This window comes from Limulus polyphemus, unplaced genomic scaffold, assembly GCF_000517525.1.
Source record: "Limulus polyphemus unplaced genomic scaffold, Limulus_polyphemus-2.1.2 Scaffold5014, whole genome shotgun sequence".
Lineage (NCBI taxonomy): Eukaryota > Metazoa > Arthropoda > Merostomata > Xiphosura > Limulidae > Limulus > Limulus polyphemus.
In genome coordinates, this window is record NW_013670624.1 from 20,261 (window position 1) to 37,117 (window position 16,857).

The 16,857-nt window shown below is 33.6% G+C and overlaps 1 protein-coding gene across 1 annotated transcript; it reads right to left on the reverse strand.

Moving 5' to 3' along the window:
- Nucleotides 1-1,363: 1,363 nt before the first annotated feature.
- LOC106471998 (methylsterol monooxygenase 1-like) lies at nucleotides 1,364-16,571 on the reverse strand. Its single transcript, XM_013932626.2, has 7 exons — nucleotides 16,021-16,571; nucleotides 12,442-12,643; nucleotides 11,598-11,716; nucleotides 7,289-7,416; nucleotides 5,877-6,060; nucleotides 5,008-5,128; nucleotides 1,364-2,546 (listed from the first exon to the last, which is right to left on the reverse strand). The coding sequence occupies exons 1-7, from the start codon at nucleotides 16,205-16,207 to the stop codon at nucleotides 2,351-2,353; spliced, it is 1,137 nt and encodes a 378-aa protein (XP_013788080.2). The 5' UTR covers nucleotides 16,208-16,571; the 3' UTR covers nucleotides 1,364-2,350.
- Between the last annotated feature and the right edge of the window lie 286 nt (nucleotides 16,572-16,857).

Genomic DNA, 16,857 nt, shown 5'->3' on the forward strand with positions numbered 1-16,857 from the left:
CACAGACAGTTTCGAACACTAGCTTTAATTTGTTTGGAACACCAACTGGCAATACAGAACAAAAGGTTAAAGTTGCTGTTAGAGAAAGAGACTTTGGTCAACAGACTTCGTCGAGGCACGATATTTTTCTTTTCTTTGAAACATTTCTTTGTATTTTAAAATTTTATTTACAATGTAACTGCATTTGTTTATTAACTGAAAAACATCACTTGAGCGACTAAAGTAAAATTGTAGGTCAAATAATAGTGTTTGTTTGCTTAGAATATTCGCGCAAATATATACACAATGGCTATCTGCTCCAGCTCTCCTTAATTTTGAACTTATAAACTAGAGGGAAGGCAATTAGTTAGAAGCACCCATCACAAACTTTTGGATTACTCTAATCGAACACTAAGGACTACAAAATGTACAGTGCTCTTTCGCAACAATGGGGTATAAACCATAGACCCTTGGATTCACAGTCCGACACGCTAACTTCTGTGTCACGCCCGGACCAAAAGAATAATGATTGAGTGCATAACTTGATCAATAATTTTATCTTGAGAAGAATCACAGTTTACTTAAGTTATAAGACAAGCAGATGTGGAAATATCAATACGAAGCTGTATATTTTACTTCTACGACTTTCATTTCCGAACTTTGAGTTGAAAATATTAGCAGTGATAATATATTTTCTAAATTGTGTATTAAAAATAAATATTATTAAAATGTGAGCTACAGTGATCCATGAAAAAGAACTGTATCAAAAGTGCCTATTAAGCAAATTATATGATGATTAAAAGCATGCAACGTGTTAAAAGATTTATTTCAAGTACCCCCTCCCCAACCATTTCTTTATCGCTTTATTTCAAATATGTCCACCACCATCTATTTATCGTTTTATTTCGAGTACCCCCACAATCATTGTCTTATGATATTGGTAATTTGTTTTTCTGAAAGAAAATTGAAATAATAATCCAGGCCGAGAAAGCATTGCTTAGTAGCTGACGTGTTGTACTGTGGATCGAAGGGTCTGGAATTCAGGACGTGTTGTTTCTGAATACGTTACAGCAGATAGCCCAATTTGGCTTTGCTCTAAAACAGTCAAACCTGAATACGTTACACACTTTCAGACAGCCTCGTTATTCGGTCCGATGAGCCGGACAGAACCTTATGGCGGCGGGTGCTAGTGGCTGGCTGCCTTCTCTTTGAACAATAGCTTAAAACTATGGGCGGCTATGCCTGAGCTCGATAGGTCTCTGATCTAGTCGCATGGACCTCATACTAATAAGATGTCGTTTAAGAAAAAAAAAATCCAATTCCACATTAAGAGTCTTATAATTCAATCAAAATTGAAATATAAATAAAAAACAAAGTCTATAAATAAATTATGAAATTGTTTTTTATTAAACTACATTACAGTTTGTCACATTTATATCTGTTTTCAAATGTAATAATTTAAACATAATTGTTATTAAAGTGAATTATCTAAATAAAGGTTAAACCTTTTATATAAGGAATGATAAATCGTCTAATTTACATCTATCTCTGAATGCAGGGACACTTTTCAGCGATATTTTAACAGCATATTTATATAGAGATAAATTCACGTACACGTAAGTGTAATAAATTAGTGCTATTCAACACAAGTACTTTTTTTATGTAATTACCAAAAGATGGTAGTTGGTAAATCAGTATATATAAATATGTATAGAATAATATATATGAATAAAGAATTAACCTTTTATTTGAGAAAAAATCCAAGATTCGAGAGGATTCTATCAGTTTAATAGTGATAAGTTTGCTGATACTTAGGTTATACCATCTGATAACAACAACAAAAAGACGATAAAGCATACAAGCTGATTTTTTTTTCATACCAAAATTTAACAAAGCAAAAATCGATAGAGCACTTGGCCTTTTGCCCTTATTAATCAAAGTAGTTTTTATTTTGTAATAGAATGCAACTCTTTGATAACGCTTGAAAGATACGCTCACGTTAAATTAGTTTTTTTTCTTTAACATCAGTTTTTCACTTCTGAATTAAGAGTTAATTTTGACAGAAATGATCTGGTATATTATTTATAATTACAAAATCTTTGAAGTAAATAATAATGCATACAGAGTGGGCTTTAGCGAACCCTCCAATAAAGATACTTAGGATAATACTGCTTTTGTATTTGATGTGACATTTTTCATGCCACACGTGCATTAATAACAGTGGTTAACTCTGAACATTAGTGACTGGTCATCATGGAAAGGATTGTTCTGTTAGCTGTAGTTTTACTTTCCTTTAGTGGAGGAAGGAGGATTCGTTATGTCTCACCCTATATATATCTAAGGAGGTTTTGACAAGTGGCATTAGAGGTTGTTAATCCTCTTTCAATAGACTTCTTTCGTTAGCCCTCACGTTCTCGTGCTCTTCTAGTTCTTCTTTATTTGCATCTTTCGTGCTCTTTCCGTAGCCGTAGAAGGTATTTTCATTGTATATTCTGCTCTTGATGCGATAAGTACCGTGAAGCTTGTCCCACAAGGTCAAGTTGAATCCAAAATTACAGTGAAAAAACCTACAATCGTTCCGTAAATAAATAATTAGGTGTTTTATAAGTATCTCAAAATAGAATACATTTCATTTTTAACACGATAGTTATGATATTAGAATGTTTTTTTTATATAAAAAATGCGTATACTATTGAAACTCAAACGAACTATTTGTATATTTAAAAATACTTAAATACACATGCGTGTATACATCGTTCAAGATAAAGATTAAATAACCTAACACTTAGATCGTGAACTTATTTCACTAAATACGTGTAACGCTTGATGAAATAACCTGTCAAAATTCTAACAAACCACGAAGTGAAAAACTGTATGATTTTTTTCATGATTAGTAAGTAGTTAGTATTGAGTAACAAAAACAGTAATCAATTAATTAATAATAACAGTTAGGTGATCGTACAGGCTACTAACCATGATAGCAAGTGATATCCGATCGCCATATAACCTTACCATAAATAATTAACGTATGAATTTATTGAAATTTTAACAATTTACCTGTTTCCTATATAAAACAAAGATTTAAACTTATCAATCTTTATGATAAGTTAGAACTAACCCAATCAGTCTTTTCCTTACATATATATATATATATAACATTTTCATTTAATTTCTGTGTTATCTAGTTCTAATTAGAATATACCAAACATTATATGTATTTGAAGTACTATTTAATCATGGTAAAAAAGCAGGAGTGTCTGACTTTAATGTTAAATGGGAGAGGGGAAAAAACTTAAGTCAGTCTAACATAGTTGTTAATAAGAGTGTATGTATTCTAACAGGAAAAGTAGGGGAGAGGATAAATGTGCCTTCTGTCCCATGTATTAGGTACCTAAGTAACAAGGTGAGATAATTTCATTTTCTGGAGACATTGATAACTGAAGACATAAGTGGGTCATCATCACAATGAAGAGTAACCAGCTTATAAGTGTTATATTAAGTAAATGTATATTTCTATGAGCCATACAATTGTCCTGTCCAATTACTCAAGCTCAAAGTGTCTCACTTAAATTAAAATAACAAAAATGGGCTAAATTCCTCAAGATAAATAAAGTTTTTTCCAGACTATTCTGAAGAAATTAAGACTGTGTATGTTGTAAATTGTTCTTGAAATGTTTGCTATTCTATACATTGTAAAATTATCTTGAAAGGTTTAATATTATGTACAATATAGGGTACTTCTGAAGAACCTGCAATTGTGAACATTCTGGGCCGCCGATGATAATATATGCTCTGTATAGTTCACTTTTCAAGTAACTGAACAGTTTACATTGTAAACTACTCCTCAAGATTCTAACATTGTGTTTACTATAGATTGCTCCTGAATAACCTGATGTTGTGCATACTGTGGCTTGCTCATTTAAAATCTGGCAGTGTGTATATTGTATACTGTTTCTGAAGAATCTGTCAATATGTTCACTATAGTCTACTCCTAAAGAATCTGGCAATATGTTCATTGTAGATTGGCTCCTGAAGAATCTGCCAGTGTGTATACTGTATATGTTCCTGAAGAATCTGATATTTTGTATATTGTAAACTACTCTTCAAGATTCTAACACTGTGTTTACTATAGACTACTCCTGAGTAACCTGACATTGTGTATACTGTGGCTTGCTCATTTAAAATCTGGCAGTGTGTATACTGTGGTCTGCTCATTTAGAATCTGGCAATATGTTCATTGTAGATTGCTCCTGAAGAATCTGGCAGTGTGTATACTGTATATATTCCTGAAGAATCTAGCAATATGTTCATTGTAGATTGGCTCCTGAAGAATCTGGCAGTGTGTATACTGTATATGTTCCTGAAGAATCTAGAAATATGTTCATTGTAGTCTGCTCCTGATGAATCTGGCAGTGTGTATATTGTACATGTTCCTGAAGAATCTGACAATATGTTCATTGTAGATTGGCTCCTGAAGAATCTGGCAGTGTGTATACTGTATATGTTCTTGATGAATCTAGCAATATGTTCATTGTAGACTGCTCTTGAAGAATCTGGTAGTGTGTATGTACTGTATATATTCCTGAAGAATCTAGCAATATGTTCATTGTAGACTGATCCTGAAGAAATTAGCAATGTGTTCCCTGTAGACTGCTCCTGACGAATCTGACACTGTATTTACCGTACAATGCTCTTATGCTAACACATATCCTCTAGACTTTTCCTCAATAAACTATGACTGTGCATATTATAAACTGCTCTTTAAGAAAGTGAAACAGTATATTCTATATATTACTCCTCTAGAAATAAACTGTGCATACTGTGACGTGCTTCAGAAAATGTTGTACTAAAGAATTGTAATATAATAAATCGTATCCTAGATTTTTTTGTTTTACTTGATCATTCATATATTTACTAAAATATGTCTTTCCTTAATGAAGGTGGATAATTGTAAATTGTCACAGAATGCGTATCTAAACCTTCTATGCGTGGTCTAAATTGATGAATTTAACTTTCGGTTAAACTTACTGATGGTGGTCGTCGTGAAACATGCTGTTGGGTTGCCATGGCCATATGGCTTCCAACTTGATTCCTGAATGGTCCAGAATACCATAGTAGAAGATGTAGGAGAGGACGCTGATGTATACAGCTGAAAAGATACAGATACACTTATAACTTATCGTCAGTCAGACACAAGTTAACATTCTGAAAGAGCATGTTTATTTGCAGAATCCAACAAAAGGGCAAAGCTAAAAGAAGTTTATTGTTGGCATGTTTAGTCTATGTTTCAGAGTTTTACTATTCACGGGTTTTATGGAAGTAACACATGAAAAGTCATTTATTGATTTGAAAATTTCTATTCATATAACCTTGTTTTCCTCTTAACAGTTCTTAGCACAAACCCTGTAGTTAAAATTATACTTAGTGGATATTCTTTGAAAAGAAATGTTCTATCCAATATTATTATTCTCTAGTTAATGTTCTGCTGGTGTTGGTTTATCTTAATGTTTTATTCTGATTGAGTTGCAATCTTATCACACAATGAATGGGTCTCGCTTTGTATGATATTAACTTTTGTATAGATGTCAAAAATCCAGGGTCAGAGGAGGGTCAAAGTTGGTCAGGGACAAAGAGATTCCTTAGTTTGGCAGATTCAACCAGTAGTTTATATTAACAAAAGTGTAAAATTAAAATATTCTAAAGAAAATCATTTTAAGACATTTAGTCAAAAGCCTGATATTCGCAAATGGATTCGTTATCTTTCTCATCAGATAGGAGATAGCAGTAGAATAATAACGGTGACTGATATGTAGTTTTTTTTTTATGATAAAGATATTGTGCTGAAAGGAAAATCATTGTCGCGTACTCTGAGATATCGCGTTAAACAATGTACTTACACCAGTGAATAGGAACAAAGAACATGGGAAGAGCCAATAAAACTTGATAGTTGACAAACTCAAACGGGTGAATAGCTGAAGCCGAGAAGGCGGTAGGCTGTTTGTATCTGTGATGCCATTTGTGGAAGTGCTTGTACAGATATGGAAGGTGATACATACGATGGAAATAGTAGGCTGCCATATCCTAGAATATAGAAAAAAAATTACAAAATTGTGATAAAAGATAATGAATAGTGATATAAATTAAATATATATATATATATTTTCTCGTTTTTGACAACTTTCATTTTAAGAAATTTATTAATATCATCATAGCGAAAAAGATCTATTCTAAGACTTTTCAACGCAATTTGACATTTTACGGAACACGGTCTTTTCCAAGACTGATATAAAACATTAAACTGAATGCAGCTAGTATTTATGATATCAAATACTTCAACTGTCGAAATGCAAACACTGGGTTTAGATTTGTTATATATCCACTGTATTTCTTTTTCATTCACATAATTTGTTCTCTTTGGTTTGAATTGCAATTCAGTAACTGCGTTTGACACGTAATGTTAAGATTTATACCCTTTATTTTGAGAATACTACGTGCACATATAGGTATGTAGAGGTCCCTGGTGTGAACATTTAGTTTCAAATTGAATGAAAATTCAAAAGTAAGTTTCACTCTTACACACTAACGGTGTCACTCAATAAATCACAACATAGTGAACAATTAATAGACAGATGTTATAAATTCACAGTTCTAAAAGATCGGGGTTTGCATGTATACTGTTGAATGTTTTACTGAATTTAAAAAGAAATTTTCCATTAAAACATTTTTATTTCTTTACTCGTTTCTGTTTTGCAACTTGGTAATGTTATCATAATGAACTGAATTTTTGAGGCAGCAGAAACGGCGGGCTATAGTTGCTTCTCTACAAGTTCGTTTTACAGTCACTTGAAGATTATTTCCCCCGAATGATTTCCCCAGCTCTGTATTTACACTCCTTATACGAAACCAGTACACAAACCAAATTGTACCACAAACTTGTCCCTATAAATAGTAGCAATATCCACGAGTACTTTTGTCAAGGTTTTTTTTTTTCATGTATCGAACTTACCCCTGGAATGTGAGCAGTTTAAAAAAAAGAAAGGAAACTATAAACCCTAATATTATAAAGTACATAACTGGAGATATGGTTTTGGCAAATTTCACGACATATCTGAACAGAAATTTTTCTGAATGACTAATAAACTTTATTGTAAATATACTAAAAGTACACAAACTGAACATCTGTTATTAATTTCTCAGCCAACGAACTGGATGAGAAATTCTATAGAAAACTGCTGGCGATAATACTGCAAAAATAATGACTTCTTTACACAAAACACGGTATATTAAAATAACATTGCTTAACACTTACCATATAGATGAAAAGAAGGGGAGCGGATAAGAAGTAGTAGAGCCAGCCATATTGAGTGAAATCAAAGTAAAGTGCACTGTATCCCCCGTTCATGATATAGCACGCTATAACCCCAGAAATAGTTGCACCTAACAAAATATAATAAAATATATCTCTAAATAAAGCATTTGTAAAGTTCAGACAGAATTATATTCTGACATAAAAATGTTTTTAATTGGAAATTTTACTTTTCACATTTTTTTTAAGTTGTCAATGTCGCATTTCAGATCGGAGGCGTGTATAAATAGCATGTTTAGGTCTGCAGATTTCCACTGCTTCGCCAGCTTTCTGCGTTTTAAAGTGTAACTTATACCTTAAAGTAGTTCTTCAAATAAGAGAGTTTGTTCAAGTCAACAAACAGAAAAGGTTTGATTCTGTATATCCATTTGGAAGGGCGTCTATAAGATCTACAGATAGGTAGTACTATAAATTTTACATTAAAAATTTTCCTAGAACCCGTATTATCTGGTTCGCGATAAAGTACGCTTGTAAATAAAATGTTAAATTTTCAATAGCAAAAATAAAAAAAATGCACAGCCTTGATATTTAACACAGGGAACATAATTTAGCCATCAATTACAAGTGAAATTTTTCTTTATGATATCTTTATTGGTTTTTTAATATAGTGAATAAGTATGTAATTTCGTATATCTACAGTTATCTCTCTCTGGTAACTTCAATATGGCTACTGAAATTTTAAATGTATCTTGAACTACACACTTGTGAAATAAACAACAAACAACACATGCTACCTTTAATTGCTAAGACTTTTTTGTACTATACACAGAACATATGTATTGTGTATGCCACTTAGGTACAACCTCCATTAGTAAAGGCTATAATTCAAATCTTTCTTATTTTTCCAAGTACTTATAAAATTTTACTTGGCCCCGTTTTTTTAACTTTTTTCTCTGTAGTTTTATAGCCAGAATAGACTTTGTTTAAAATAAACACACTTACTTCACTGTCGTCCAGAGTGGACAAAATACCTTACCATTAACGATCCTATTGTATATGTTAAATTGCATGTCATTGTTAATTACTTTATTTAACATGGCAGTGACATATGTCTATTCAAGCTAGATTTTTTGAAACAAATGTGAATATTCTTATTCGACAGAATGATGTACTTATATTTCCAAGAAACCAATTTCCACAAAGCGGTTGAGGCGGTATTCTTTGACATGAGTATGGGTCTGAGGACTCCATCTCTTCCTTTCTAGCCATGTTCATATGGTGATAGTTTGTTCTGGATGGGTGACAGAGTTGAACTCCATATGTAAAGAGCACTTCTAATATATAGACGGAGATTGTCTGTTGATGTAAAACATTCATTCTTCCGATTTTGTGCAAAAAAGACGTCTGAGCTCATCTATTGTTTCACTGGCGTTGAAGGTGTACAAAAAAGAACAATTTTAACAAGACTTCATCACATTCTATGTAGGTTCAGATCCAGAAAGTTCTTCTGAGGACTGGCATCGTGCAGCAGTACAACCCATGCGTTTCTCTAACCATAACTATTACCATAACATATTGTCAATGAGGTAGAGCCTTGCAAGCATACTGGATAATAGCTTCACTCACTTTATGTATAACCGTTTATCGAGCTTTGTCTCTTACATCGGTTTTGAGCCACAACTCTTCACAGCTCAAGTCAGACAAATATGAGGCACACAAAACACCCACATCTGTATCAGAGGACTGAATGACAATTCTTTCATGACCTCTGGAAGACGTGAGCCATTCTCAACAGCGGCTGAAAATACTGATCAAGAAAAATGCAGTAGGAAAATTCTACGGAGCCTTACTTGGACTTGTTTTAGGGGTCCTATAGAATGATTGTGACCAGATATATATTAATTGTACCTATCACAGTGGCTTCAGGATGGGGATAAATCCCATTTAACTCACACTCAACAGTAATATCAACTCGTGGGAATAACGGTTGATGAACTATCTACAATACAAACTACGTGCAGACATTTTAGGACCTCTGTATAATATTAGGTCGTCAAGAAATGAATGTCGCGTTTTGAACACTTTCATTACCCCCCCCCCCCCAAGAAAAACCTACATCACGTATAATAGTTAAACAAACTGCCTAAATGTTACGTTAATGTAGCCTGTATAATGTGTAAAGTTTAGTATACTCTAATCCTTTATAGTGATGGCACACACATTCGGCATGTAATTCAGTTTGAAGACAAGAAGGGAAACAACGCCTCTGTAGCCACAAAGAATAACAAAGAAGTTTATGGAAATGTTTTGAACATTCGAAAGTGTCAACGATGTTTCAGCAAATTTCGTTCAGGTGACTTTAGCCTTAAAACTGTGATGGCAGGGGCCGACATGTTGGTTTGTTTGTTTTGAATTTCGCGCAAAGCTAAACGAGGGCTATCTGCGCTAGCCTAATTTAGCAGTGTAAGACTAGAGGGAAGGCAACTAGTCATCACCACCCACCGCCAACTCTTGGGCTACTCTTTTACCAACGAATAGTGGGATTGACCGTCACATTATAAGGCCTCCACGGCTGGAAGGGCGAGCATGTTTGGTGGGCCTTCGAACCCGCAACCCGCAGATTGCGAGTAGAACTCCTTAACCACCTGGCCAGGCCGGGCCATCCGACATGTTGGAATTGATATTGATGCTCTCAAGACGCTTGTTGAGTCTAAACCAAGGCAACAAACTCGTAAAATTGCCCTGAAGTTGTATGTCTCTCAAGAAAAAATACGTAAACATCTAAGTAATATGGGAAACTCCTTAAAGAAGGTGTTTGTGGGCCTCACGAACTCGCCGATGATCATCGTTTCCAATGTGTGAACGTTGCTTCTTCTCTTCTGGTGCATAATGCGCGTGAACCATTTTTGGGCAGAATTATCACCGGTGATGAAAAATGGATTCTCTATACGAATATTAAACGCCAAAATCAATGGCTCATTCCTAGACAAAAACCTAGACTCCATCCGCAGAAAGTGATGCTTTGCATTTGGTGGGACATCAAAGGAGTAATTCATTTCGAGCTCCTCAATCCACAGGGAACTGTCAATGCAGAGATCTATAGTAAGCAACTGGAACGTTTATATCAAGCCCTTCATCAGAAACGCCCTTCACTCGTCAATCGGAAAGGTGTTCTTCTTTTCCGCGACAATGCACGTGCACATGTGGCTCGTTTGACACAACACAAGGTTCTCCTCCACCCACCATATTCTCCAGATATGGCACCATCAGATTACCATCTTTTTCGTCCGCTGCAACACCATCTTAATTGAAAAACGTATGCAAGTGTGTAAAGCGATTTCTTTAATCAGGGCATTAACAACGTGTCGGCCCGGCATGGCCAGGTGGTTAGGACCCTCGACTCGCAATCTGCGGGTCGCGGGTTCGCATCCCCGTCCCACCAAACAGGCTCGCCCTTTCAGCCGTGGGGGGCGATATAATGTGAAGGTCAATCCCACTATTCGTTGGTAAAAGAGTAGCCCAAGACTTGGCGGTGGGTGGTGATGACTAGCTGCCTTCCCTCTAGTCTTACATTGCTAAATTAGGGACGGCTAGCGCAGATAGCCCTCGTGTAGCTTTGCGCGAAATTCAAAACAAACAAACAAACAATTAACAACGTGATTGTAAGATGGAAAAGCATCATCGATAAGAATGGAGAATATTTCATTTAATAAATGTTTTGATTTGATATATAAGTCGTTCAGGTTTTTTCATCTAAAAAAAAGCGATATTAATTTTTTGACGACCGAATAGTTTTACACTACTAAACTTTTCATGTACTATGAGTTGAACAAAACATAATTTTAGCTAGAAACAGCTTTTAAACTATTAGCTCAAATTTTCTAGACAAATGTCCATGCAGAAATCTATAGAAACTTATGATGATAAAAATCGGGTTCTGATATCCGTGGTGAGCACAGCACGAACGGCTCATTGTGTAACTTTGTGCTACACAATAAACAAAATAAGTACCAAAATTATGGATAACACATAGAACGAATACTTCTGGACGTAGTTGATCTAAACAATACTTATATCTGTTGTTTTTGTACAATACAGTAATCAATTACGTTTTTCAAGACTACTATAAAATGTTAAACTACATATGTATTGTTTTGAACATATCAAATTATGGTTTCTGAAACCCAATTTTGCGATTTTAAATACCACTAACTTTTTAGCTTATGTTAGAAATTCATTTAGTAGAAGTATATATAGATGATAATGCTTAAGTGCTTACAACTTTGAATATGAAGAAATAAGTGTTACTCACCAATTCCCATACAAATGCTTCCAAGTATAATCTCATGTTTTTCATCTTTCCAACTTAGGAATTTTTTCGGCTGACATTTCCATTTCTCAGGGCAGTCTCTCTGCCGAATGTAAAAGTACCTATAACATTCATATATAGTGTTATATGAGTCAGTATACCTCAATCAGCTGATTGACTTTCGAATACAGAATATAGTGCAAAACACACAATTGTACATCCATTTTTATTAAAAAATATATAACATGCAATTGATGAAACGTTCTGTGTGACTATTTTAACTAATTATCTGAGGTGAATCATATTCTATAGTATGTTTCAGTTTACTAAGGCTTAATCAATATTCCTTGTTAGCTACGTTCTACTAAATGTAAATTGTATATTTATTTTTATTAAGATACATTTTGCTAAACCTTTTTGGTTAACATTATTTACTTGTATCCATGGGTAGGGCTTTGTTTTGGTCTATGCTATTTTATCTAAGGCCACTGATAAATCAATTTCATGGCGACATTGAAACGTTGCACTTAGACATCTGTACGATAATAATATAATTATATTATATAGCAGTAGGTTATATTACAAGAAAGTCTGTTTGCTAAAATATCAATAGTGAAACATTTTAAATTTCTACATACGGTATCTTTTATTTTTTAAATATTTTCCTAAAGTCGGTGTTTCTTTCCCTTTTATCCACGAGAAAATATATAATAAAGTAGTACAAAACTGTTTGTTTACTCTAGATTTATTTTCACTTTTGTTGGGAATGGATTGAAACAATTAATTATGTCTCTCTTACTCCAAAGTAATGAATATAATACTAGCCAGGATACATTGAAACACTTACCACTGTAGAAATCCACAGAGAACAAAATAGTAGCCATAAGAAATGATAGCTGAGAGAAGAACATAGAAGTGAACATTCTGTAGCCGATAATTGACCATTGAAAACCCTTCCGTTTCTAGAATTGACGAATTATCTTCCTCGTTTTTAGAAGAATTATTGCCGAATTGTTTGATGAAATATACAAGAATCAACAACCAATCTCCTACAAGGGAATGAAAATTGTGAAAGTGATTATAAAAACAATAAAATATTACCCAATTATTCATAAATCGGCAAGTAAAAGTAGATGTAACGTATTGGATTATTTATATATCTTTATGTGTGGGATACTAGATATCGTATCTAACACAAGGGCGTTAGGTACAACTGCACTGGCTGTTTTATATGGACCACTTGAGGTACACATAAACCACATATGCACAGATCGAATAGTTTATTGTAATTAACGACAAATTAATATAATTAATATCTTATAGTACAGGTGCACTGAAGGATATTCAGACACAAGGACCTTATTTATAATGGTGTAACTGAAACTATTCAAACGTAAGGACCTTCTAGGAGCAGGTGGAGCAAAGACTATATTGAATCATGAGAATCATATAGGTGCATGTACTGAAGTTATATCTGGATATTACAGTTGTTTGGACTTAGATGTGATGAAGACTACATGTATACATAAAGATATAGGGGCAGATATAGTAAATACTACATCTCGATAAGTACATCATACACGCAGATGTACTGAAGACTTTATCTAGACGGAACAATCTTCTAAGTACAGGAGTACTGGGAGTTTTATCTATAAATATAGTTGTTATAGGTGCATATGTACTGAAAAGCTTATCTAGACATAAAGTTGTAACATGCGTAAGTGAACTGAAAACTTTATCATGATATAAGGATCTGATAGGGTAAGTATACATAATATTATTGTAGTTAACTTGTCTAACTAATATACCGTAAGATATATTTCCGTAATGTATGTATCATTTTACACACAGTTTTCTCGTATCTGTACTTTTTAACTTTCTCAGTATGAAAACTTGACACGTTCTTGTACAAAAAAAAAAGAACATTGTAATGCAATGAAACTAATGCGTTAACTTTTTTATATTTTTTACAGACGGTAAAATGTATGTCATTCACTACACATTTACTATGGAACACATTATTGAAATATTCTTCTAATTTTAATTTACAGAAAATTATTTGTTCAATTTCGTTTATACTGATTTGCGAAAACATATTAAACAACCGTGCTCCAAGTATTCAGTACATCTTGCTCATAGGTTTAAGTTAACATTAACATTTACTACAATACAGGAATCAAAATTTTACGAATGATCTTGACATTCCTACCTCTTTGGTTATCCAGTTTTTGCTTTCAAACTATTGTAAGCCAAACTGTGGGCAGTATGTTGGTGTGCTTTAAATAAGACTGAGAGATTGTGTATTTATTATTCCTTCAACATTGAATTGTTTGATGTTAAAAAGTTTGAAAAACAGGGTAACATTGTGGTAGGCAATTGGTTTAAGTGATAAATAGTGTGTTACTATATAATATTATTCTCTATCTCAGATGATCAGAGTATTCATTTTTGACAGGCATTCGAGAACTGGTACGTGCTGGCGGTGATATCGCCACATCCTGGAAAGCTGATTTGACAGGGATCTTTGATGTAGTCTTATAAAATGAAACCATCGGCTTGACCTTGTAACGATTCTATTTATGTTTAAAATAGATTAATTATATAGCTACGTGTAAGCGTAACAGTAAAGGCCTGTGATTATTGAAGAATATTTCTAAAAAATATTGCAAAATATGGCAGTAGATATTATGGGATATTTGCATTCACTTTACGTAAATGAGGCTGAAAGAGTGGGAACATCCTGATAATTATACTTCCAATTTATCCCGTAAAATTGACGGGCGTTTTTCAGCGTGGGGTCATTATTTAGAAAAGATATACTAAAATAATCAAGCTTTAAATTTGGCAGTACAGAACCAAGATTTAAGAAATGAAAAACGTAACAATGGTAATAATCTCTAAGTTATAGATATACTAAACTTCTAACATATTGTTACTTGTTAAATGTAATTTATTCAAGCCTTTATCCAGGGTCTCATAATACGTTTGAGAGGTTATAACGCTAAAGTTCGAGGTTCAATTCCCGTGTCGTACAAATCGCATATATCCCACTGAGTAGCTTAGCACTTAAACAAAACAAACTATTCTCTATGATATTTTCATTTATAGGGATACCAAACTTGGTAACTGGGAGTGAGGGATGACAAGTAATCCTGTTGTTTTAAGAACCATCATAATACTTATTAAATTGTCTCTTGACTTCTCTATAAAGGATACCATAAAGATCGCATTTCTTTTATGTTAATCCAAATATATGCCTATGTCAAAATATAGTTTTTAAGCTATTTGACATTTTCGACATTAATGGCACCTTAAGTGGCTTGGTTAGAGACCCCAGCTTCGGGTATAGGATTCTCTAATTTAGGACTACTGACTGGTAGGAGGGATACCTGTAAGCAACACCTACTGCCTCCTCATCTGCTCTTAACGAATATCGGGATTGAATATCATTTTACAATGCGCCTACAACGAAAAGAGCAGAGCGAATTCAGCGACATATTGTGGGATCGAATCTTGGGCCTTCAGATCAGCAGCTTGGCACTCTAACCACTATAAGCTATTCCTAACTCTACTTTTTTAAGTAACATCTTTGCGTGGACAACATAATTTATTATACTTAAGAATACAATATCAATATGTTACATTGGTAAAATTATTAAGACATTGTTCTTGTGTAACTTAACTGGAGAAGAAAAATAATTAATAAGGACTATAAAATCACAGGCACTACTGTTAACAGAACTATAAAATCACAGGCACTACTGTTAACAGAACTATAAAATCACAGACACTACTGTTAACACAAGGCATTGTTCTCATCTTAAAGGGTAGTGAAACTTTATAGGAAGTGTTCAATAAACCTAAGTATTTTTCTCTCGAATTGAAGTTCCCGTATACTAATTCAAATTCAAACTAAAAATAGCCAAAACCAATGAAAGATTAAGAAGCAGTAATAATCAGTTTTATCAATGGAACCCAATGGCAACAGGCTTTTACTTAAAGTGTTAAATGTGTACAACTCATTTTAGTTGGAGATGTTAACAATCATATTTAGGTTTTTTTACATCATATAGTCATAAGACGATTTTATTTATCCAAGTAAAACTTCTTGTTGATAGAAAATGAAATAAGAAAATTTATTTTCAAAGTAAAGGAAGTATATATATATATTTACTGAAGAAATAAAGCTCCTGGTGATTCAGTGGCAAACTTGAAGGCTTATAACACTATCATTAGGAGTTCGATCTTTGTGGATTGCCCTCTGCGCAGCTTTGCGCTTAAATAATAAACTCATTAGAAAATAAACAAATTAATCACATTAGTATAAGTAGTATTGATTTAAAAAAATAATTAATACTATTAATAATAAGTGCTATTAACACTTTGGAGTAAAGAGTATTTAAAAGGTATATATTATAAAACTCACCCCGCATGGTTGTACCAGCCAAGAATATTAATATTGTTGCTACCAATACCCCTAAGGAGTTGGGCAGTATTGACCAAATCTTGTCAAGAATTTTGTAAAAGTAAGCTTGAAAACAATGATATTTTTCTTCTTCTTCCAGCGTCGCTTGCTTCTGACAAGCATCTTCTTTAACTTCTTTCGTTGTCATTTTAACATTAGATAATTAGAAAGCAATCATTAACAGGCCAATAAACAAAATAAACGTCGAATGTCAAATTGGATCTTGTAATTTTAGATTCTCCAGAAGCAGAAACTAGATTTAACTCTCTTTCAAGTTGACGAGCAAGATAAATGTAAATAAATTTAATAATCTCACCTAATGAATAGAAGGTTGCAGATAAAATATGACTAGTTTAAGGACAGGCACACTTTATCATACAGTGATATGCTCAGTACATGCCATTTGTGGAGAATATTAGTTATTATCAAAGGATGCCGAAATCAGGTGATATTGATCATGAGAGACACAAATATCGAACGAATCAGGCAACGGCTTGGATTTTGTATCACCCTTAGGTATTACAAGAATCGACCAGGTTTGTTGAAATATAACTCCGTGTGATGGCGCCATCGGTTTCTGTTTTGTTTGTACCCTGTCGGTGCATGTGCACCTAGAAAACGTACAAGTAAATGCGTACTCTCTCTCTCTCTCTCCCCATTAATGCGTAATCAAGGGTTCGTGATTTCTTTGTATAATACAAACGCTACTTAACAAAGTCGTGGCTTCGTGATAGAATTAATCCAACTTTATAGAAATAATTGTCTATTGGCTTGTTCCACTTTTTTATTATGATTATT

Bases quoted from the DNA above. Each gene is read 5' to 3' on its own strand.
- LOC106471998 (XM_013932626.2), bottom strand. From the start codon at position 16,207: ATGACAACGAAAGAAGTTAAAGAAGATGCTTGTCAGAAGCAAGCGACG. The intron at 11,717-12,441 runs GTAAGTGTTTCA...TGAATGTTATAG, and splicing joins CTCTGTGGATTTCTACAGTG to GTACTTTTACATTCGGCAGA. The intron at 5,129-5,876 runs GTAAGTACATTG...GTATCTTTTCAG, and splicing joins CTTTGTTCCTATTCACTGGT to CTGTATACATCAGCGTCCTC.